The sequence below is a fragment of the Uranotaenia lowii genome, chromosome 2 (assembly GCF_029784155.1).
Source record: "Uranotaenia lowii strain MFRU-FL chromosome 2, ASM2978415v1, whole genome shotgun sequence".
In the NCBI taxonomy this organism is placed as follows: Eukaryota; Metazoa; Arthropoda; class Insecta; order Diptera; family Culicidae; genus Uranotaenia; species Uranotaenia lowii.
In genome coordinates, this window is record NC_073692.1 from 315479880 (window position 1) to 315503428 (window position 23549).

Sequence of the window (23549 nt, forward strand, 5' to 3'; positions counted from 1 at the left end):
ATATGGAAGGTCCCTTTATAATCAGTTTATTTATTTATTTGTTTATTCAATCAACGGACCAAGTATAGGTCCAAATGACGACTTAAAGTTAAAATTACATAAAATTTACATCTAGGGGAGATGAGGGCATAACGAGCACCCGAGGCATAATGAGAAGTCCATTTTTCTACATAAGTACGTATTTTATTAAACAAATTTTCATGAGGACTTGTTTCGTACTACCTATAGTATTAATTTTTCATCAAAAAAGAAAAATTCTTTTCATATTTACAGAAATATTAAATAATAACCAGCTAGGTTCTCAAGTGACGAAAGTATTATAATTTTTGAGCACCACCAAATAAGCTTTTATGACCTTTAAATCATCTTGATCTGAAATGTACGCACTGCAACATGATCTACACATTGTTTCTCAATTTTCAGCATCATAAAATTTTTTATTTTTCACTTTAATCAATTGTAGTAGTAGTAAAATTTGCTTTATTTCTCTGTTTTATGGTTAACATTTAATTTTGAAATTTTTGTTGGTCAGCCTAAATGGCTCTACAACCCTGTATCTTAAGTGCTTGGATGATTTTTGATTTTTAATTTTCAATAATGACTACAAATTGTTTTCACCTTTTTGTGATTTGTTTAAAGAATTTGATAACCTACTTAACTAATATATACATAATTTGATAACCTAGGATAACTTTAATCAATTGTAAAACGCGTTTTTACTTTAATTTGTTCACTAGAGGCGAACAGAGCACTTTCAATGAAGGCATATTGAGCATTTTCTATCGGAGAATCTAGCAGCGAATTCAACTCGATGAAGTCAACTGAATAATAGAGCTACAGCTTAACTTGTATCCTCTGACGATTTGGCTTATTGGTTAGATGTCGGAGAGGTAATCAGTAGACTCGAGTTCGATTCCTGTTCGAGGGGATTTTTTTTTGCACATACCATTCATGATTGATTTTTTTTATTGTTACATTATACGGCTAATAGCATCAAAGCATCATCCGTCAAACAAAACACCAGAAACATAATGTCTGAACATGTGTTAATTCTTTGAATTCTACAAACAGACCTAGATTATTTTGTTTTTGCTTTGTTTGATGAATCTACGCCTCACCGTTTAGTGCAATCATGATCATAAATGATAAATGAAGAAAAAAAAATCACCTCCACCAGGAATCGAACTCGAGCCTACTGATTATCTCTCCGACATCTAACCAATAGGCCAAATCGTCAGACGATACAAGTTGAGCTGTAGCTCTATTACTCAATTGACTTCGTCGAGTCGAATTCGCTGCTAGATTCCCCGGCAGAAAATGCTCATTATGCCTTCATTAATGCTGCTCATACTGCCTCGGGGGGTTTCTCATTATGCCTCTACAGTGACTGGTTTTCAGCTTTCGGCAAAATTTTTTAAAATGCATCTTTAAACGTTTTTATCTACTTTTTTAAGTTTCATCCAATTAGACAATAGACTATTTGAGTGTCGGAACACGAAACAATGATGTAATTCACATATTACAGCTGTTCTCTATGGTTAAATAAGCATTTTCCTTAAGGTGCCCATTATGCCCTCATCTCCCCTAATTAACGATTTCTTGATGTTCTTAAAACATTTCTTCGGAAAACATTCCGCGAATCGTCGAAGTCGAAGAGCTCGGAAAAGCGGTTGAACGTTTTCATTACACCGATGAATGCACTATTGGCTCCATAGTTGTTCAATCGAATGGGGACATACAGTTGCAGGTCCTGGTTTCTCAGTCCATGGGGTCTCACACTAAGAGGAATAGCTTCCAGTAGCGTAGGACAATCGATACGCGATGTCAGTAGATCGGCGACAAAAGAAGCTCGTGTTGCATTTCTTCGGGCTTGAAGAGTATCCATGTCTATAAGACGACATCGATGTTCGTAGCTTGGCATGTGGAACGGGTCTTGCCAGTTAAGGTGTCTGAGGGCATAACGCAAAAAGCGCCTCTGGATAGCCTCGAGCCACTCATTACCGTTCTGGTAGTAAGGACACCAGACTGCTGAGGCGTATTCGAGGATGGATCGAACTATGCTGCAATACAGGCTCTTCAGGCAATACATTTCCTTGAATTCCTTGGCCACTCGAAATAAAAATCCGAGGCTTCTAGAAGCTTTATCGACAACGTAGTTCGTATGTGTTTTGAATTCCAGCTTACGATCGAGTATTACGCCAAAATCATTGATGTGGTCCACCCGCGCAATGGACTCATCTCCTAAGAAGTACTCAGCGCAAAAAGGCTGCCGTCTTCGTGAGAAACTGATGACTGCACATTTACTGCGATTCAAAGGCAGGCAGTTGATGTCGCACCACTGTGCGAAAAGATTAAACTGGTTTTGCAGAAAATCAATGTCGTCCTGACCGTTTATGGCGTAGAACAGTTTAAGGTCCTCAGCATAACTAAGTTTCGGGCCGTTAAGGAGTGTGAGCACATCGTTAAAATAGATTAAGAAGATAATCGGTTCTAAGTGACTACCTTGGGGCACACCAGAGGAAGCAGAGAACTGGCTGGAGAAAGTGTCTCCAGTGCGAACTGTCAATTTACGTCCAGTTAAGTAACTGCGGAACCAGCCAAGTAAAGGTCCGCAAAATCCTAAGCGCCCAAGCTTACCAATGGTGATATCGTGATTCACCTTATCAAACGCTGCTGACAAATCAGTATAAATGGCGTCAGTTTGAGGCTTAGCAGCAAAACTTTCGTGTACATAGGAAGTGAATGTCAACAGGTTTGTTGTCGTAGAGCGTTTGGGCATAAAACCGTGCTGATCGATTGAAAAATTTTGCTTACAGTACGAGAAAATCGGATCCATGACGACTAATTCGAATAGTTTGGAGATTGCGCATAAAGAAGAAATTCCTCTATAGTTGTTGATATCTCTCCGGTCCCCCTTTTTATGGACTGGAAACATGTAGGCTTCCTTCCACAGTGAAGGGTGGGTGGCTCTGTCAAGAGAAGCTTGGAAGATGAGTCTTACAGGTGTCAGCAAAACAGGAATGAATCTTTTTAAAAAGGTAGATGGTATACCGTCCGGACCAGTAGAGAGGGAGTTTTTGAGCTATGCCGCTGCTTTAGATATGACCACATCCTCTACAACAATCGTGCTCATGCTGAAGCCGAGTGGCGAAACATTCCTGACAGCACTCTTCACGTGTTCTGGAGATGTTGAAGCAGTAGCAAAGGTACTCGAGAATTTTTGAGCAAAGAGAGCACAGATTCCGCCATCGGAGTTCGCAGTGTTGCCATCCAGAGACATTTGAGTTCGAATACCAGGTTCATTCCGCTGACTTTTGATATGCTTCTAGAACGATTTTGGGTTGGACTTGAGGTTACGTTGTACTCGAAAAAGATAATTTTGGTAACAACGCTTACTGGCTTTTTTATAAGCGGAGTTTAGTCTTCGATATACATCCTTAGTTTGGGAGGATTTGAGCTTATGGTAATTTCTAATCTCTTCGGCGTCTTCAGTCGACGCAGTTCTTTCGTAAACCAAGGAGTCCGCAAATTCCCGGAAGTCGTTCGCTTTGGCACGTGGCGGTCGATAACGTAATTTAAGATATGCGAAAAGGTTTCGGTCCCAGCATTGGGATTCAATAGATTGAGTTCAGATTCCCAGTCGATGGTGACCAGGATATGGGAGATAGCATCGAAATCCGCTTTCTTGAAGTCGAGATAGAAAGGTGCTGTTTTTTCGACGAAAGCATGCAATCCAGTGACCTCGAGCGAAACCATTAGAGCTGGATGATGCTGAACTGCCTCAACGAACGGAGCAGAAGCCGATTCAATGGTCGGAACGCGAGACCCATCGCTAGCAAAGCAGAGATCCAACACACGGCCGTTTTCGTTAGAAACTTTGTTAATTTGACGCAAAGTTGCCGTACTCAGGGAGTCTAGTATGATGTTTGAAGGCGCCGAGAATGTAGAGCGCACAGGATCCGGGTACAAAAAGCTACCATGGTTGGAGCACCACTTCAAACCGGGCATATTGAAGTCACCAATGACGAGAATATCGTCTTCGGGGGCGCAGAGAGAACTCACTTTGGATATGCAGCGAGAAAAAGATTCCGCCAGGGCGACATCTCGTGTGCGATCAGGGGGCAGGTACAGCACGCATACGTAGAGTTTTCGGTTGCCAAGATCGATGCGGGTCCACACAAGTTCCAAGTCGTGCCAGGAGTCATCGTCAATAAGCAGTGCATGAAAATTGGATATAACAGCAATTAAAACTCCACCTCCAGTGTCCTTCTTGCTATTACGGGGACTGCGGTCACAACGAAAAACAACGTAATCTGGTCCAAATATCTGACTCGAGATAGTACGGTCGTTCAGCCATGTTTCCGTGAAAGCGACAACGTCGTAGCAGGAACAAGAGCTGGTGAGCAGATAATCTGCTAGATAGGAGTTTAAACCCCCGACATTCTGGTAGTACATGGCGAGTGAATCATAAGATTCCATCGCAGACCTAGAGCCTCGAACGCTGGAAGGAGAGGAACCATCAGGCGGAGGAAAACGGTTAGGAGGGCCATACTTGCCTGAGCTCACAGGCTGGAGAACTCCTATGCCACAGACAAACTCAGGGCCAGGACGACTGATAACGTTGACGGGAAACAGCGCGACTGAGTCGAAGGGAATAGGGGTCTCCGTTGGACCTGATACGATGCGTCCCGGTGATGAAAGTCCTATGTTTGTTGAGTTAGCAAGCGTAGCGTGTTGATAGGCGTCAATGGTTGAAGCAGAGCTACCCAAGAACCGTTGTAGGGATCTGACAGTTGGTAGAAATTCATCACGCGAGGGAATGGATCTTGAGTTCGAAAGGTACTTGCCTGTGGAGGCGATCTGGGGAGCCTCGTCACCACAGACGAACTCAGGGCCAGGACGACTGATGACGCTGGCTGAAAACAGCGCGACTGAGTCGAAGGGCTCAGAGGTCCCCAAAAGGCCAAGCTCGGTGCGTCCCGGTGATGTAATCCAAGTCGAAGTGGCTGGTCGAATCGTAGCAAATTGAGAACAGCCTACCCAAGGACCGTTGTAGGGATCTGACAATTGGTAGAAATTCATCACGCGAGAGATTGGTTCTTTCTTCGAAAGGTACTTGCCTGTAAAGGCGATCTGGGGAGCCTCGTCCCCACAGACGAACTCAGGGCCAGGACGACTGATGACGCTGGCTGGAAACGGCGCGACTGAGTCGAAGGGCTCAGAGGTCCCCAAAAGGCCAAGCTCGGTGCGTCGCGGTGATGTGACCCAAGTCGAAGTGGCTGGTCGGATCGTAGCAAATTAATCGTCGGTGTCGGTATGAAATCTGTTGTAAGGCGAGATCATGTCACGAGCATTGTAAGTTCTCGAACAGAATGAATACTTGCCGTTGAAAACCGGTCGGAGAACCTCGTCACTGCAGTCGAACTCAGGCCCGGAACGACTGAAGACGTTGGCAGGAATAAGCGCGACTGAGTCGAAGGGCTTAGAGGTCTCCAAAATGCTAAAACTGTTGCGCCCCAAGGAAGAAGTAATTGACGACGAAAATGATTGGCTAGTAGATCCGATAAAATTCTAGCAAGCACATGAGGCTGAGGCCTCGAGGGACTCGTTGTTCTAGGGGAAAGAGCGGCGTCTTCGAGCTTGGGATCCACTCCAACCTTGAATGAAATGGACCTGAGCGAGTTCACGTCGACATCTTTCCGTACCAATAGGTAAACCTCGGCAGATTCGCACTGGAGACATTCCGTGACGAGTTCTTCGATGTCCTTAGGCTGATGTCATGCTGAAGCAACTAGCAACGCAACGCAACGCAACGTTCCAATAAGATTGCGTTGCAACGCATTGGTATGTCATGCTTGCGCGACCTGTGACTTTGAAATTCCCTACAAATCATCACTTCTCTACATCTGATAATGCTTTGAATCGTCTCCTTTCTTTCGAGAGCCATCAAAAACTCATCAAATCACGACCCGGATTGCAAGAATGCCAAAATTTGAACCGACAAAATTCCTTGTTTTTTTTTTGCGGGAACTAAGAATTCATGAAAATTTTCTCGCCGATTAGGATATTTTTTAGTTTATTATCACAAGTTCGGACAGATCTTCGTACTATTGTGCTTAAAACCCGGAATCACTGCTTCAAATCGAGAAAAAACAATATTCCTAATGGATTTCCTACTAGTCGCGCTACAAAACACATTGGCATCAGATTGGTCGCGCTATACAAAGCGACCAGTATACAGGTCTGCGCGATTTCCATGGAGATCAAATGAGAGCTGGTTAGTCGTGTGAACGTTGCGTTGTAGGTCGCGTTGCTAGTTGCTTCAGCATGACATCAGCCTTAGTTGTGACGGTATTTTGCAACGTTGCGAGATAGACCCAAAAGTTTTTCTCCCTCGGTGCTGTAGAGAATATTGGTATTTATTAAATTGATGTAGAAAACATTGGTCTTCGTGAAATTGAATATTATATAATATTTAATCATGATTATGATCAAAATTTGAATGTCAAAATTTGAGTGTACGTTAGTTTTGACATTGCTACAATAATATAAGAGTGAACGGAACGCAACTCTCTTAACTCGTCTAATTTAGCAAGAATGAAGAGATGAGAGGGAGAGAAGTTTCGAAAGAGAAAGGGAAGTGAAATTTAACGGTCATTCTAGTAACTAATTTGGACGCGAAAGGTTGATCTACAAAAAGTTTACATAAAATTTTCATAAGCGAAAAATACAACGGTTTTACATATTGAAATTCACGACAGGTGCAACAGTGGCTATCGATTTAACGATGACTTTCTTAGTACCCACACGGGAGGTTTGAGTAGGTGGTTCGATCCGCCGTCACTTGTTTGTAGGGGTGCCAAGGCTGGGCCAACGGGCAGACATGCGAGGGGATGGATTTAAATGGGAACGGTCGTTAATGATTTTGTCCAATTTTCGCTGAGTCACGGCTAATTCCGACTTCACTTCCGCAGCTAAGCTTGCTTGATTTTTCTTAAAATCCCGGATTAGAGATTCGTAACAAGCCATTGTGCGTCGAAACGCTGAATTCTTTAAAAGATTACAGCACGCATCACAGACCCAAAGCAGATTTTTGTTGTCTGCCCTGGATTTTAGGAAGAAGACCAGCGCACTTGAAGTGATACGCCAGAGTACAAAAGCCTTGACAAGTGATGCTGTCGGAATCGCTTGTGGGCTTGGCGCATTTGTCACAGAGTCACAGGCCATAGCGATGGAAGACATTTGAGCCTGTCTTGTATCCAAAATTTTGTTGCTGGAACCGTGCACGAAAAACGCGAAAGTTTCTTTCCACAGTTCACTGTCTGTTTTTGGCGTATCTGTGCCTTATTGAAAGCGGATCAAAACAAATAGTGGAAAAGAATGCAGCGCAAAAACTTTCAGCGAGAAAATCCGTCACGGGGGCACCAATCGAGCAAGATTCCACTACACACGGCGGCACCGGTTGGAAACGGATTCACAGGACACAAAAGGGACGATTAAAACGGTGATGAACACGACGGAAAACGCATTAAAAATAGCGCGCAGTAAGTACACAAATACAAAACAATAATAAAAAAGTCGTTTGTCGTCGTTTGTTTTTACTCATTGGAAGGAGAAAGGGGTTCCCCATAATTATAAAAACGTTTATAGTATCCAAGTATACTTCCATGCCAAATTTGGTTCCATTTGCTCGATGAGTTTTTGAGTTACGTGAAAAAAATAAGAGAGGCCTCCTCCCCCCTTTCTGTCTCGCTACTGGAAAGGAAGGGGGATTTCAAATAATAATAGAAGTATTCCTGGTATCCAAACACCCTCCGACGCCTAATTTGTTACCATTTGGGATCTCAAACCATAATAGCGACCCCGGCTCCTAACTACCATTAATGGATCGATTGTCTATCCTGAAATACCCCCATTTGTGCTAATTCTTGTCTCATCTGATGCATGATAACGACAAAATCGCAAAACTGTTAAAGGTTTGTATGAAAGACTCCTTTTAGAAGCGATCGTCAAAGAAAAGCTAAAAATTAACAGCTTCAAGCTTTCGTGCATTGAGTTTTTTTTAACTCGATGATTTTTTTTAAATTTTCTCTTAACCGTGAGATTTTATACAACTTACAATTCTAAAATATTTAAATAAAAAGTATTGTAACTTTTTTTTTAAATTTTCTAGCATTTTTTAAATTATTCTGATGATCCATCCCATCTATAGTTTTTTTTTGTTTCAACATCTTTTTCAGGTTGTCCAGCTAAGATGGTGGCCGGTTACTCGAGACTCGATTATGTACGGTATGGCCGTTATAGGATTGATTACCGTGTTGATCGATGGCAAGGTGGTGTGGTACGAGGCACTCGTTTTGGTGTCGGCATATGTTTTCTACATTTCTGGTAAGCATGTTATGATCACAATACATACATGAAAGAAAATTTAAAAAATGGACTCTTTTTTTTCATAGCTCATTGGGATTTTCATCCCTAAGGATGATTTACCCCATTAATCTTCCATGTAGTAGAATTCACATTTTAATTTGAATTTTAAGGTGTGAATCATTTCTAACGGCTCAAGTTCATGAGCCCCTTTTGAGAATACAGCACAATTTGATTTATAATCCGACACCTGGCATAACAACCGCCATGAATGGACAATGACAAATTTGCTTACTTTTATGGGGCCAATCTTTTAGGAAGACAATGTGGGTCAGCTGAAAGTGCATTCTCTGATAAACAACGGAGACCGCTTTTATGAGCTTCTTAGAATGAAAAAAAAAAAACGGTTTGGGGTAATGAACTTCACGAATGCACCAAATAGATAATACAGTCCTTCAATGTTAGTAATTATTAATTTTGGGCTTATCATTTCGGTGGATTAATATCTTATTAAGGTCGTTCTAATTGGGTTGATGTTTATTTTCTTCAATTCTCTAGCGATGTACTGTAACGATTCCATCAATCGATTTATGTCCCGTACTTTGAGGCGGAAATCGAATGTCCGGCCTTACACAGAAGTTACGGAAATCTCTCCGCTGCTTAAAAATGGTTCCAACGGATCTCAGAAAGCTAATGGCGAAAACGGACACAACGGTCACATGTGCGATAGCGAAGCCAGCGAGGACAGTTTTGAGGAAGATGGTACGATACGGATATTTGTTTAACTGAGGTTTATCGCCTCAACTGATCTTGAAATTAATTTTACAGAGTTGGCATCGACTCCCTGGGATCGGCGGGATGAGAACACGTTTGCCTATATTTGTCGGTGGCCGGTGACATTTGCCCTGTGGGCAACAATTCCTGACTGTCGGAGATATCCGAAGCTGAGAATACTTACATTTTTTTCGTGCATTTTCTGGATCGGAATTACGTCCTACTTCGTAGCGTTCCTGATCACCGTTGTAGGTAAGTCGTTGCACAATTTTTACCATTTTTTTTTAGGCATTTGTGGTGGATAATCAATTCCATAGTTTAGGTTCAACTGGACATCTCTCCATTTTGAGTTTTAGTTTTTTTTAAATTATTTTATTTTAACTTTCCTTTATGGTTAGGGTCTAAATGACCCGAACTGTACTTTCTTGAAGCGATATCTTAGGAACGGTGCCGATTTTATTCGGGTTTGCCCGGTTATGTAATACAAAATTTGGGAATTTTAACCCGGGTTTTTCGCTTTATTTGGCAAATAAAAAAAATTATTTCTGCCTTCAAAACGAAATTTTTTGAACAAGTTTATTAAAAATAATCTTTAGAGTTTTTAGAAGCCTAATAAACGATTAAAAATTTGTCAATTACACATTTTTAAAAAAAAAATTTGAATTGATTTTGGTTCAGTGAATTTTGAGTTTTCTCAAAATTTTCTTGGATATTTCCCGGATTTTTGGTCGTCAGTTTTCAAATCGAATGTCTTGAATTTTCCAAATTTTTACATAATATTGCCCAGATTTGTCCAGCCCAGATTCGTACTGAAAAACATTTAGACCCAGATTATTGCTTTGGTTATAAAATCAAAACTCCTGAACAGGTTTTCATAAAAACTACCATTTTAAAATTGTTCAAATGTCTGCTATCAGCTTATTCTTAGAGATTTTTGTTTTGATTTTTGGGGTCTTAAGAAAACGACCTTAAAAGTAAAAAAAAATGGGCATTTAGAATCAAAGATAATTCGTTTTGTTGGAGTCGTATTGAAAAACTTTAATTGATGTGAGTTCAGCAAGATTGAGTATGTATGTATGTATGTATGTAGATAATCCCCCATGGGTGCACGGATTCACCGCAGTTTCGCCAACGTATGCGTTAATTTGCATCCTTTAGATTTTTGGTTCGGCCGATCTTCAATGCAAATTATCACATACCCGACACCATGGCTTCGTGTGAACTGTCATGAAATGATAATGTTTCGTGTAGGTGTATGTCTTACTTGTAGAACGAGCAAACTGTTTCGCAGCCGTATAAAATTCATAACATATTTGGAGTTAAGAATCTACGACAGGTATTCCGCATCCGTGTAGATACCTGCCCAGCTGGCAACTTTTTGTTCGTTCTTATAAAATATATTTAATCAATGAAATATTTGTATGGTAAAATAATCTTACCTTTTTACCTGTCTTACCTCTAGACACTCTCAGCTTACCTGTAGCTGGAACCCACCTTGTTTAATTTCATAACGTGTTCACTTTCCGTCCGATCTAAAACAAACAATTTTTATATTATTACAAATCATCATCCCTCTATTCAACAAAACCAAAAAATGCTAGTAAACTATTGACTTATAATTTGAATGCGTTGAACACTACGAAACTAAAATTATACACATAAATTGTTTCAACAATTTTTCAACACATTATATAACGTATTTTATTTCCTGATTGTTTGTAAACTATCTGATTTATAAACTTTTCATTTTTAGGAGCTTTGCAACTTTTTTTTGCTAAGTAAAACTGTTGGAACTTTTATTGGATTTTGAGCGAAACTGTATCAACGATAAAGCATTCTTGGCTCTAACCGTGTAATTATTTAATTATTTTTGAATCTATGTGAAAAATATAATCAAGCACTTATTTACTAAAACACGTACGATATAATATTCAAGTTTTAACTTGAAATAGATTTCAGATTTGAAATATTTTCTGAACAATAGTTCTCTAATGATTATGCTAGCATTGAACTTCTGTCTTGGGGAGAGTAATGCGAAAAAAAATCTGTAATTAAATTGGATTCTTTTGGGAACATTTTGGTGCAAATCGTTGTTTCTAAAGTCTCTTACGACTTCTACTAATTATGAGAAAAAAATAACGATTTCTGTACTTCATGTTAATAGTTCTTTGAATTTGATAAGATTCTTTTGGATAGTTATATTTGCAATATTTTTAATATTAGTCCTAGAAAATTTAACGGATTTTGAGCTTTTTTCATAAGGCTTTTTGATGAAGCTAACTCATATTAATCGATAATAGAATACCACATTATGAAAAAAAAAACTAATGATGTAATAAGAATAAATTCTTATCTTTACGATGATTCATGAAGATTTTGATGCGTCATTATGAAACGCATAATGTTCATCAGCAAATAACCCTTCCAAAATAATTTTCAATCTTATGTTTCAAGATGAATATTTCATTTTTCTTCCTTGATTTATTCTTTGGAATTCGTTCTATATGTTGCCATCACTGAATTTTTCCCAGTCTTATTAAATATTTTTAATTGAAGAAGCACGCAGTAATTTTTTTTACAAAAAACTAATAAATTAAAAATTTTACTTGAGCTTGAGCTTAGATGAACCGTACATTTCAGTAGTTGCTACTCCGTGATTGACAAGACCATTGTCATACACGTACAATGCATTTAGCACCGGTGCAACTTACCAAATTTTATCACGCGTTTAAAACGAGGAGAGCAAGAATGACCTAACGAGCAAAAACGTTGTAACGCATTATGCAAACGGAGAAAATAAAGAGAAAAAGAAGAATAAAAACGCATCCGATTGCGCCTCGCTTGCCTGATGTACTATAAGACACTTATTTCTAAACACCGACGACTGAACCAACCGATCACGTCAAACACACACACAAATACACACACACACACACACACACACACACACACACACACACACACACACACACACACACACACACACACACACACACACACGCACACACACGCACACACACACACACACACACACACACACACACACACACACACACACACACACACACACACACACACACACACACACACACACACACACACACACACACACACACACAACGAATGAGTATAAAAAGGCCGTTTTAGATAACTTAAAAAAAAATCGAAATTAAATACCCTTGTGAAATTTTAATCGCAATTGAAGAACATGATATGTACCCAACAAACCATTAAGCACTATCATAAGCTGCATTTGGGCTGTATTTCAACATTTCAGTGCCTATAAGCTTTTCAGAATATTTACCAATGCCAATAGGCTAGGTGGCATTAAAACGTCAAATAAGCCCTGTATGAGCTAAGTGCCAATAGCCGGCTTAGTGTATGACATTTTGAAAAAGAAAAAAAAAATCGAGTGATAGTTTCAATAAAAAGTTAAACAATTTCCAATCGTGCTGCCTTTTGAATCAGAGGATTAAAAATTGCATTTAATTTAATACCGGGAGGACAAAGATGGAGCTGATACAGCAATTTTTGAAGCAGAAGATCAGGCCGCTCAATCTTAGGCAAACCAAAAGTGTCGGTGGAACTCGCTCGAGCTGTTCAAGATCCCGTAGGACCAAGAAGTCTGGAATGCCAAAAAAGTGGAAGGATCTGCGAAAACTCTTTAAGGACATGGATTATGCATCGGATATCCCGGGGAATATCACCCAAGTGATCCTGGAGGAGCAGAAAAAATGAGCGGTTCATGAATCAAGTTAGCTTATGCTAAATTTTCTACTACAAAAGTCGTGCTAATCAAAATTAAACAAAAATAGTGAACATTGAAATACTGAATATTTATTGTGATATTTTACTAATGATGTTTATATTTGAAAAAAAAAAGTGCTGTGCCATGAAAAAACATAGAAATAAATCTAAAATTTTCCTGATGAATATGCTGGATGTTTTGTTTCTTCGTTTACCACTGATATGTTGTAGTTCTTCATGTTTATTGTTTGTGTCGTTCAATTCCTTTTCGGGGCAACGTAGCGTATTTGAATTTAAATACTACAAATTTCTCAAAATTGAGACATGGACGAAATAGTTTAGAGGCCAAAGGCGCGGAAAAATGCTTTGTACTGGTTGCACCTGGTAGGTTAAGAGTTCAATTCCTGTTTCTAGAGCAAAGAATTTACATACGACAAAAAAAATAAGAGTTGGGAAAAGGGTGAGGGAGAAAGGAAAACAGATAGTTAGCGGAGGATGAAAGACAAAACATAAACAATTCTTTTTTTTTCTATTTCATCCAGTGGGTTGTACCCACTGGAATTTTTTTGACATTTTCGCATAGGCAGTATATCGGCCGATTTGCAGTCCAAACCCGACTTTTAAACAGCACTTGAATAAAATATGAAGCTATCAAGCTTTGTTGGGTATATTCTATATCCCGCTATAATGCCAAAATAGGGCCGGTTATTACTGCTTATTGGTTACTTGGGTAGTTTTAGTTTTGTACTACTCTTCACAGATTAAGATTTTTGACATTTTAACAGCAAATTAAGATAAAGTAATATGTTAAGATTTAATGTTTTTATATTACAATTGCTACAGGCATTGTTTTGTAGGATCATTTAAGCGTTCATCTATGCTCAGAGTTCGACTCATCGTTTATTACAACTTTGTCTTTAAAACACTAATTTGAAACTAAAATTGCTGAACAAATTTCAACGCTCGTGTTATTTTGACTATTTCCTATCGAGCAAAAATACACTCAAAATCAAAGTGCATGAAGACGAAAAAAACTCACAACCACAGCACCTTTGCCAGGTGAAGTTGCATTTGAAACAAATAAGAATATTTTTCTTCATTTATGTTGACATTGATTTCCGCATTCCGATTGAACAATATCACAGCTTATTTTAAACAGTCATGCACTTTAAACTCAATATTATATAAGATATATCTTCCTGATTCACAACCGTATTTGAACAACAATACATAAATAAATTTAAAAAAAATCAATCTTCTAGGAAGAAGTTCATTTTATGTGATAAGTAATTATCAACCTGATCCTAGAGCCGACTCACATCAGAAACAAGTCATATCACATTTGCCGTATTTATTATTAAATTATATGGAGAAAGCATCGATTAGGTGCTAACATTTTACGGAAAATTGTTGTCTACTTACACGTATCCTGAGTTAACCAGATGTACAAAGAAGCTGAGCCGGAAAAACATTTTTAAGCTTATATCTAAAAACTTACCAGCCATTGCGAAGCATTCGGACCCTTCTAAAAACCCGTTTACTCCCCTAATTCATAAATTTGTAATCGATTTAGTAAACCACCAATCACCAAAAGGATAAAAATATACTCCTAGATCGCTTTGCTCAGGTGATTTTGACAACTTTGTTTTGCTGCGTTACGATTTTTCCCACCATGGTTGACAGGCGTTACGTATTTGCCCCCATCGCGTTGACAGACAGTACGATCGATGCATGCAAGCCTTCATTTCGGTTATTTAGATAGCAATATTTGATTCTTTTGGCAACACTATTGTAAAAGTTGTGCTTGGAACGGAATGGAAAACGAAACTAGAAAATTTTGCTTGCTTCTGAAAAACCTCCAATTCTGCATTTAACCCCCATGCCTTCAAGAACATTCAATTCACACAACTTCATATCACTCTCAGTAGCAAATATACCACACTATTAATATTTTTGACCAATCATGACTATTAAGATTAACAAAAAATATCCACGGACCGAGTAAAAGAAACTTTTCACCAGCAGAGTTGCCAAACTCCTCCGTGAGTTCAGCAAGATTGAGGGCTCATATAGAAATGATGAAAGTGCTTAGTTTTACAGACCACAGCTGGTAATTTAAAAATTCAATATCGATAACTATAACTATAACTATAACTATAACTATAACTATAACTATAACTATAACTATAACTATAACTATAACTATAACTATAACTATAACTATAACTCTATAACTATAACTATAACTATAACTATAACTATAACTATAACTATAACTATAACTATAACTATAACTATAACTATAACTATAACTATAACTATAACTATAACTATAACTATAACTATAACTATAACTATAACTATAACTATAACTATAACTATAACTATAACTATAACTATAACTATAACTATAACTATAACTATAACTATAACTATAACTATAACTATAACTATAACTATAACTATAACTATAACTATAACTATAACTATAACTATAACTATAACTATAACTATAACTATAACTATAACTATAACTATAACTATAACTATAACTATAACTATAACTATAACTATAACTATAACTATAACTATAACTATAACTATAACTATAACTATAACTATAACTATAACTATAACTATAACTATAACTATAACTATAACTATAACTATAACTATAACTATAACTATAACTATAACTATAACTATAACTATAACTATAACTATAACTATAACTATAACTATAACTATAACTATAACTATAACTATAACTATAACTATAACTATAACTATAACTATAACTATAACTATAACTATAACTATAACTATAACTATAACTATAACTATAACTATAACTATAACTATAACTATAACTATAACTATAACTATAACTATAACTATAACTATAACTATAACTATAACTATAACTATAACTATAACTATAACTATAACTATAACTATAACTATAACTATAACTATAACTATAACTATAACTATAACTATAACTATAACTATAACTATAACTATAACTATAACTATAACTATAACTATAACTATAACTATAACTATAACTATAACTATAACTATAACTATAACTATAACTATAACTATAACTATAACTATAACTATAACTATAACTATAACTATAACTATAACTATAACTATAACTATAACTATAACTATAACTATAACTATAACTATAACTATAACTATAACTATAACTATAACTATAACTATAACTATAACTATAACTATAACTATAACTATAACTATAACTATAACTATAACTATAACTATAACTATAACTATAACTATAACTATAACTATAACTATAACTATAACTATAACTATAACTATAACTATAACTATAACTATAACTATAACTATAACTATAACTATAACTATAACTATAACTATAACTATAACTATAACTATAACTATAACTATAACTATAACTATAACTATAACTATAACTATAACTATAACTATAACTATAACTATAACTATAACTATAACTATAACTATAACTATAACTATAACTATAACTATAACTATAACTATAACTATAACTATAACCCAAAACCCAAAAAAAGAGCTGTAGGTTGGATGAGCTGAAATGCTGTTCTTAGACTTAGACTCAGTTAAACGTAATCGATCATAAAAGTTTTTCAGCCAAAAAATCGTTAAAAACATTTTCAATGGGATGTGATATTTTATGATAAAATAATACAGGATTTACATTCATCACAAATAATCCAATGTTCATGAAAAAGGTACTTCAAACAATTCACTTTGTGGAAAGATAAATCCTTATTCAAAACTGCATAATCTTGATTCTTGAGCATAAAAAATCTGAAAGTTTGGAGTTAATCGATATTCATATAATATTATTCATATATTGTGTGAAATCGATCAACTTCCAATACCTGAAGGAATTATTTTATAAAATGATATTTTCTTCACAGGTTTAAGGGACCGGGTCGTGCGAAGGACCCGTATTTTGTCGCCGTCCATTGGAATGTTGGGTCCTGGAAAGGACAAAATGTAGAAACTATGTTTTTATTATAAAAAAATAGTTCTTTAAGCTTCCAAAGAGATTAGTTTTTCAAAACATAAAAATTCAGGATTCTAGAACAAATACAAACTAAAAATATAACAAGAATTTTAAAAAGTTCGACTTAAAAATTCGGTAAAACTAAAAACAATTTTGTTTTAAAATTCGGTAAATTTATCCTAAAATTTAAACAAAATTTGGAGATGAAAAAGATTAGTTTTTCGACAATTTAGAAGAAAACTTTTTCCATTTTAAAAACTTAACTGTACACTTATCTTTTGTCAGTCTTTGTTTGTCACCTCTATTTTTGTGATGCGATGTTTAAGAGTTTTTAAAATGAAGTTGTGATGAGTTTTTAGTGAAATCAATCATTGATAACTAGTTTATCAATTGATGCACTCAAATGTACATGCAATAAAAATTATGACGCTGAGTTTGTTTTTTATACTTAATTGAATTAAGCTATAATATTTTGATGAAGATAATGACAAATTATCTAAAAAAGTTCATTCAACAGTTTTTCAAAATTTGAAAACATATCATTACTACCCAAGTAACCATAAGTACTAAAATATAGCCCTTAATCAACACTATATTCCGATATATGACTCTGAATTAATGCTTGTTTTGCACTTTATGCGTATAAAATGCAGATTTAATGCTAAAAAGGCGAAATAGCAGGCTGAATAAATGCTATCACAACATAGCCTTTAATAAGCATTAGAAAAGCTGAATTAGAGCACCATCAAAACGTCATTTTTCGCCAGCCGTATAAAAGCATTAAAAGTGCATACTTAGAACACCTTTTAATCATTTAATTATTATTCTTTGAATTATAAAAATGACCAAAAATTAAAAATTTAAATTATTATCTACAACGTCAATCAACCTGCCATCAATCAACCATTTCGACCACTCTTGATGCTGATAAGGTGGGTAAAAAAATCCATTCTTCAAGTACTGTTCGGGTCACACCACTTTTTTTATTGCTTCCTTGCAATAATAATGCTGATTTAAAACTAAAAAGCATTATGATTGATGATATAATGCTTGTTTACTTTATATATTAGCTCTATATGTGCATATAGTGCTATCATTAGTGCTATTTTTTTATTGCTTCTATGCATTAATAATGCTTTTATAAATCTAAAAAGCATTGTGATTGTTGATATAATGCTACCTTGCATTAGAAATGTTGATTTGATGCTACCTTGCATTAGAAATGTTGATTTAATGCTGATTCAGAGTTACAGCTTAATGCATATGGTTACTTAGATAGTATGTATTACCACCATTACAGAAGAAAGTTTGAAAAAACAGGTTTTATTTTATTGAACAAAGTTGTTAAATCTTGCAAAACGATTAACCCAAGTAACCATAAGCACTAATACATAGCCCTTAATCAACACTATATTCCCAAATTTAACTCTGTATTAATGCTTGTTTTGCACTATATGCGTATATAATGCAGATTTAATGCTAAAAAGGCGAAATAGCGGGCTGATTAAATGCTATCACAACATAGCCTTTAATAAGCATTACAAATGCTGAATTAGAGCACCATGCAAACGTCATTTTTCGCCAGCCGTATAAAAGCATTTACAATGCATACTTAGAACACCTTTTGATTATTGAATAATTTATTGTTTATTGTTCTTTGAATAATTTAAATGAACAAAAATTAAAAAATTATTATGATCTACATCATCAATGAACCTGCTGAATGGAGGATTATGCCTGCTTAATGAAGGGTTCTAAGAAATAAGAAGTGAATATAATTGAATTATGAATTAGTTTTGATGAGTCTCGAACCGAGGATCCGGCAGCAGCCTTTATCTTTCCTTGCGCCTTTACCATTTCGACCACGCTTGATGCTGATAAGGTGGGTGAAAAAACCCGTACTTCAAGTACTGTTCGGGTCACACCTCTTTTTTAACTGCTTCTATGTATTAATAATGCTGATTTAAAATTAAAAAGTGCCAACTTGCCAACTTGCATTAGAAATGTTGATTTAATGCTGATTTGGGGTTATGGCTTAATGCTCATTAAGGCTTTTTTTTTATTGCTTCTATGCACTAATAATGCTTATATAAATCTAAAAAGCATTATGAATGTTGATATAATGCTAACTTGCATTAGAAATGTTGATTTAATGCTGATTAAGGGTTATGGCCTAATGCTTATGGTTACTTGGGTAATGTTTGCTTTTAAAAAAATCTATCTTAAATTCAATTTAGTTAAAAAAATTTCAGAAAATTCATATAAATTCCCGTTTTTTTCAAATTGGGGCAAAAGAAATGATTACAAATCTTTCATAACTTTTTCGCAGAAGTTGAATGTACTCGCAGTCTTGAAGAAAGTTGAATTTTGATTAAAATCCGCTAATCTACAATTTTTAAGGTTTTTTTTTTATCAAATGCAGACATTTTTTCACTGATACTGAACATTTATTTCAAATATAAAAGCTGATTGAAAAATAAAAAAAAACCTCTGCACCTTGGAAAAATGTGAATTTTGTAACCTTGTCTTATTTATAAAAACCCTTTTGATTATCAAGTTGAACATTGAAAAGAACAAGAAAAAAAATTGATTGAGGCTAAAATTGGTTTTTTGATGAATATTTCATAATAGCATTAAATAAGCAATAACATACATATGTATGTATACGATTTTTTTCATAATAAAAAAGACTGATAATAAAATCATGGAAACTACGTTTAAGATTTAACCCCTAAGCCCTCCACCCCCCGTTTGCACGGCCTTGTAAGGGACCAAAATCAAATGACATCCTATGTTCTCTCCATCGAATAATAATCATTTTTTTTTCAAATATTTTTTGTGTTTAAGAACTTTTGAGTCCGTTTTTTGAATTTCAATAATTTCAGTTTAAAGTTTCAAGGACATATTAAAAATCACATTACAGGGTAATTAGGGCTAAATAGCACTCCATTTAGATGGAGATGGAGAATGGAATCTGACCGCAGATTTAATTTTCTGAGGAAATTTCACGTATCATAAGTGCTATTCCAGCCTCTCGAACCGGCGACTTCAAATGTCTAGGGATTTTGGGTCCAAATTTTCCGCTGTGCATTGGACGGTTTATATGGATGACGCCTTTTAAAAAGGGCTAGAGGTTCTCATAACAATTCTGCACCAAATATCAACTCTTAAAACACATGATGGCTCAGCTTTTAGAAAGCTTTACGCACGTCATGAAGATTGACTGTGTGACATCTTTTGGACACAAATAACCTGTTTTAATGGTTTTTTTAAATGTTCATGTGATTTTTTTCTAACACCTGAATTTATGGATCTTATTGATCTATCCTACAATTGTACAATCGACTACAAATTGGGGGAGTTCGACTAAAATGAGTAAAATACAGCATAAAACCTAAGATTATCTGCTTAGCTTTGCAACGATTGACAAATCACCTTACGATATTTTAAGTAAATTTTTAAAAAACATATAAAGTAAGAGCGTCTAAACTTTTTTTAAAATGTGTTATGAAGATCTTAGCAACTTAAAAAATACTGCTTTTAAATTGAGTGTTAGTTTACGACACATCTCATAATTTTTTTTTAATTATAATTGTTATTTCCATTGTCTTTCTCTTCCAGGTGACACCATCGACATCCCGGATTCGGTGATGGGTCTGACGTTTTTGGCAGCGGGAACCAGCGTCCCAGAGGCCGTTTCCAGCATCATCATTACCAACCGGGGTCACGGCGAGATGGGTATCAGCAACTCGATTGGGTCCAACACATTTGATATCTTGCTCTGTCTGGGTCTACCGTGGCTGATAAAATCCCTCGGATTCCCGGCCGTTCCCGGTGAACGTTGGGTAGGTTTTTGAGGGGGGGTTAGTCATCACAACGGCGCGTAACGAATATTTATAGGTAGCTAGTTATAAGCCGTTAGCGTGATGAGTAACAAATTTTACGGCAGCCGAATCCCTCGGTTGTAAACGGAAAATCCTGACCAATTTCTCGTCGTTTTTTTCAGGTGGTTCTAAACTCGCAGGGCTTAACGTATTCGGCGATATCGCTGCTTTCGACGCTGTGCGGTCTGTACCTTGCCTTCTGGACCAACCGGTTCAAGCTGGACTGGAAGGTTGGACTCACGTGCACCTCGATGTATGTGGCGTTTCTGACCGTGTCCAGTCTGATCGAGCTGAATGTCTTCTTCCCGGTCAACCTGCCGACCTGTGAGCATTGATAGTTTCGTCTCGGTTCGTTGTAAATACCATAAGAAGTTTGTTTATGTTCCGGAGGATAAGGAATCTAAATTATTTTGATATTATTACCGGGTAGTATTTAGTTTATCTTTTGTTTGTAAGATAATGAGAATATAATACACCGAAAACTATGACAATGTTTTTGTTATTTAGAAAGTCCCTAGAATTGATAACAGGCTTCGCTCATTCGCGATATGGTTTCAAAAATAAACATACAGCAATGTATACAAAGGGAAGCATCCCAAAAAACAACCACAATTGTTGATTGATAAATTTACATCTGCGATGAATGATGGGCACCCACCAGCAAATTACTGCGGTAGGGATTAAAGATTTTCCGGTTTGTTATCTGGCTGTGTTCAATTCGACAGTTTCTGGTGTGACGCAATACATGCTGCGTAGAATTGAATGGAACCGTTTGAGTAGGGCTCCCGTTTTTATTGGCTTCAGCTTGATTTTCGGTTGGAAAGCTATTGAAGTTTATTGATCAGCACAGATTTGCATCAGGCGCCCGCTTCGACAGAGGTTTGATTTATGGTGTGTGTTTTTGTAAAGACTACGTGAGTTTGCGTTTGCTTAGTGAATCGGATGCATTTTCTCGACAATTTTGCATAAAACATTCAATAGATATTAAAAAAGATCGTTTTCTTGTCCTTCAATTAAACATTCAACTGAAAGCAATCGAAAAATCCCCTTTAATTCAACCACGGTATAAAAAAAGTTCAACTGACTATCTTCTTCAGTGAGCGTTTTCGTTTGAAAAATGTGTATGGTTTCCCTCCCTAAAATTGTCAGTGTTACGGCATCAGCGAACGCGCCTTCTTTACCAAGAAGACCCCACCAACAACTGACGTCAATGTTAACTAAAGAGAAGCCTTCTGGTAAAGAAAAAGATAAACTAAGAATGAAGACATACTAGTTTACAAACGGATCCTTGATCCGCATGGTGAAACGTTTAGTTACATATGACAGTTAGTGTAGAGGGTTTAATTTCTCCAAAATTGATGTATTTGTTGAAACTAGTTAACAACTATTTACATGTACATTCATCTACTATAGTTCTTACAATATTTAAACACAAAGCTAAACCTATAATCACAGTCATCAGAGTTTGTATCACCATTCATTATCGCAGTTCGATCATCAAGTCGCTATCACAACTTGTTCCGAAAAGACCTTATACTTACCAATCTAAAACACCGATCAGGTAACATACACACAACCTATTTGATGAATTTTAAACTAAAATATGTGTTTGAAAATAGTACACGATACTACCCTTCAGAACTTGAACCACGGCAACAAGACCATTATATTTACCATAGCGCAGGCACTTAACGTAAGTAAACATAAACCACATCTATTGAAATGTAAACACTGCTTTATTAGTAAATATTATAATAAGGTTTGGAATATTGGTTGCAGGTTAAATTTAAAAATCAAATAAATTGATAAAATCTACGAAAGCCTTATACCTTGTCGCCGAAGCAGGTAAGTTAAATCGTAGAAATTTAAATTGCTGTAAAAAACAGCAAACGTTAATGCTGGTTTCCAGCGATTCAAATTCAAACTAGCAATTCAGATTGCTGGAGTTTTTTGGACATTTTAGCCGAGTAAAGACGTCGCAGATTTCGAGGACGCTGGAATGAGTTCTGGACGCAAAACCCGTCACGACAACCATGTTTTTTTTTAAAACAACCGGCTGTATTTAGGTTCAAATTGATGTTTAAATTCAAAATTAAATTTTGAATACTGCCCAAGTAACCAAAAGTCTCGTTAAAAAGGTCGAACACAGATTAATAAGCATAATCGATGTGCTGAAGTTCCTTTTATTCAGCCCAAAATTTAAGTTCTTATTGAAACTTTGAAGTTCCATTACAGATTTGAACAGCCTTCTATTCAGCCCACAAGTAAACGTTTAATCAGCGAAAACAAAAAAATAATTCTCCTCTTTTCTCTTACTTTGGTCACCACCAGCCCATGTGGTGCTGCCGGTTTCTCGGCATCCATCTTTATGCCTCCCATCATCTCCCTCAGTTGATCTTACTGAATTGCTTTTTTAAACTTTGTTCGATACATGCCAGCACGCACGCCTGTTCTGTTAGACTGATTCGCTACTCAAGCAATCTAACAAACTAATGAAAAAAATCAGTCCTGGTACCAGATTTGAACCCGATCCTCCGAGATGATAGCCAAACGTGCCGCCACGACGCCACGCCTAAATGTTGCCTTGCCGGCAGCTAAAATTCGAGGTGGTTATAAGCTTCCTAGAATACCCGCAATGGCAGCCAGCGGCCAGCAGCAAAGACGCATGTTGATTATTACTAAGAAACATCACGAAACGGCGTATAAATCAATCATCCGTTAAAATA

The 23549-nt window shown here is 36.2% G+C and overlaps 1 protein-coding gene across 6 annotated transcripts in view; it reads left to right on the forward strand.

The window, feature by feature from the left end:
• The window catches only part of LOC129749937 (sodium/potassium/calcium exchanger 3-like), a 33815-nt gene extending 12507 nt beyond the window's left edge, over positions 1–21308 (forward strand). For all 6 annotated transcript variants that reach the window (XM_055745072.1, XM_055745069.1, XM_055745071.1 and 3 more), the window contains exons 4-8: positions 8241–8388; positions 8926–9129; positions 9196–9393; positions 20561–20784; positions 20946–21308. In XM_055745072.1, coding sequence (XP_055601047.1) covers positions 8241–8388; positions 8926–9129; positions 9196–9393; positions 20561–20784; positions 20946–21158 — 987 coding nt within the window. In that variant the 3' untranslated portion in view covers positions 21159–21308. The remainder of the gene's footprint in view (positions 1–8240; positions 8389–8925; positions 9130–9195; positions 9394–20560; positions 20785–20945) is intronic.
• The last annotated feature ends 2241 nt before the right edge of the window (positions 21309–23549 follow it).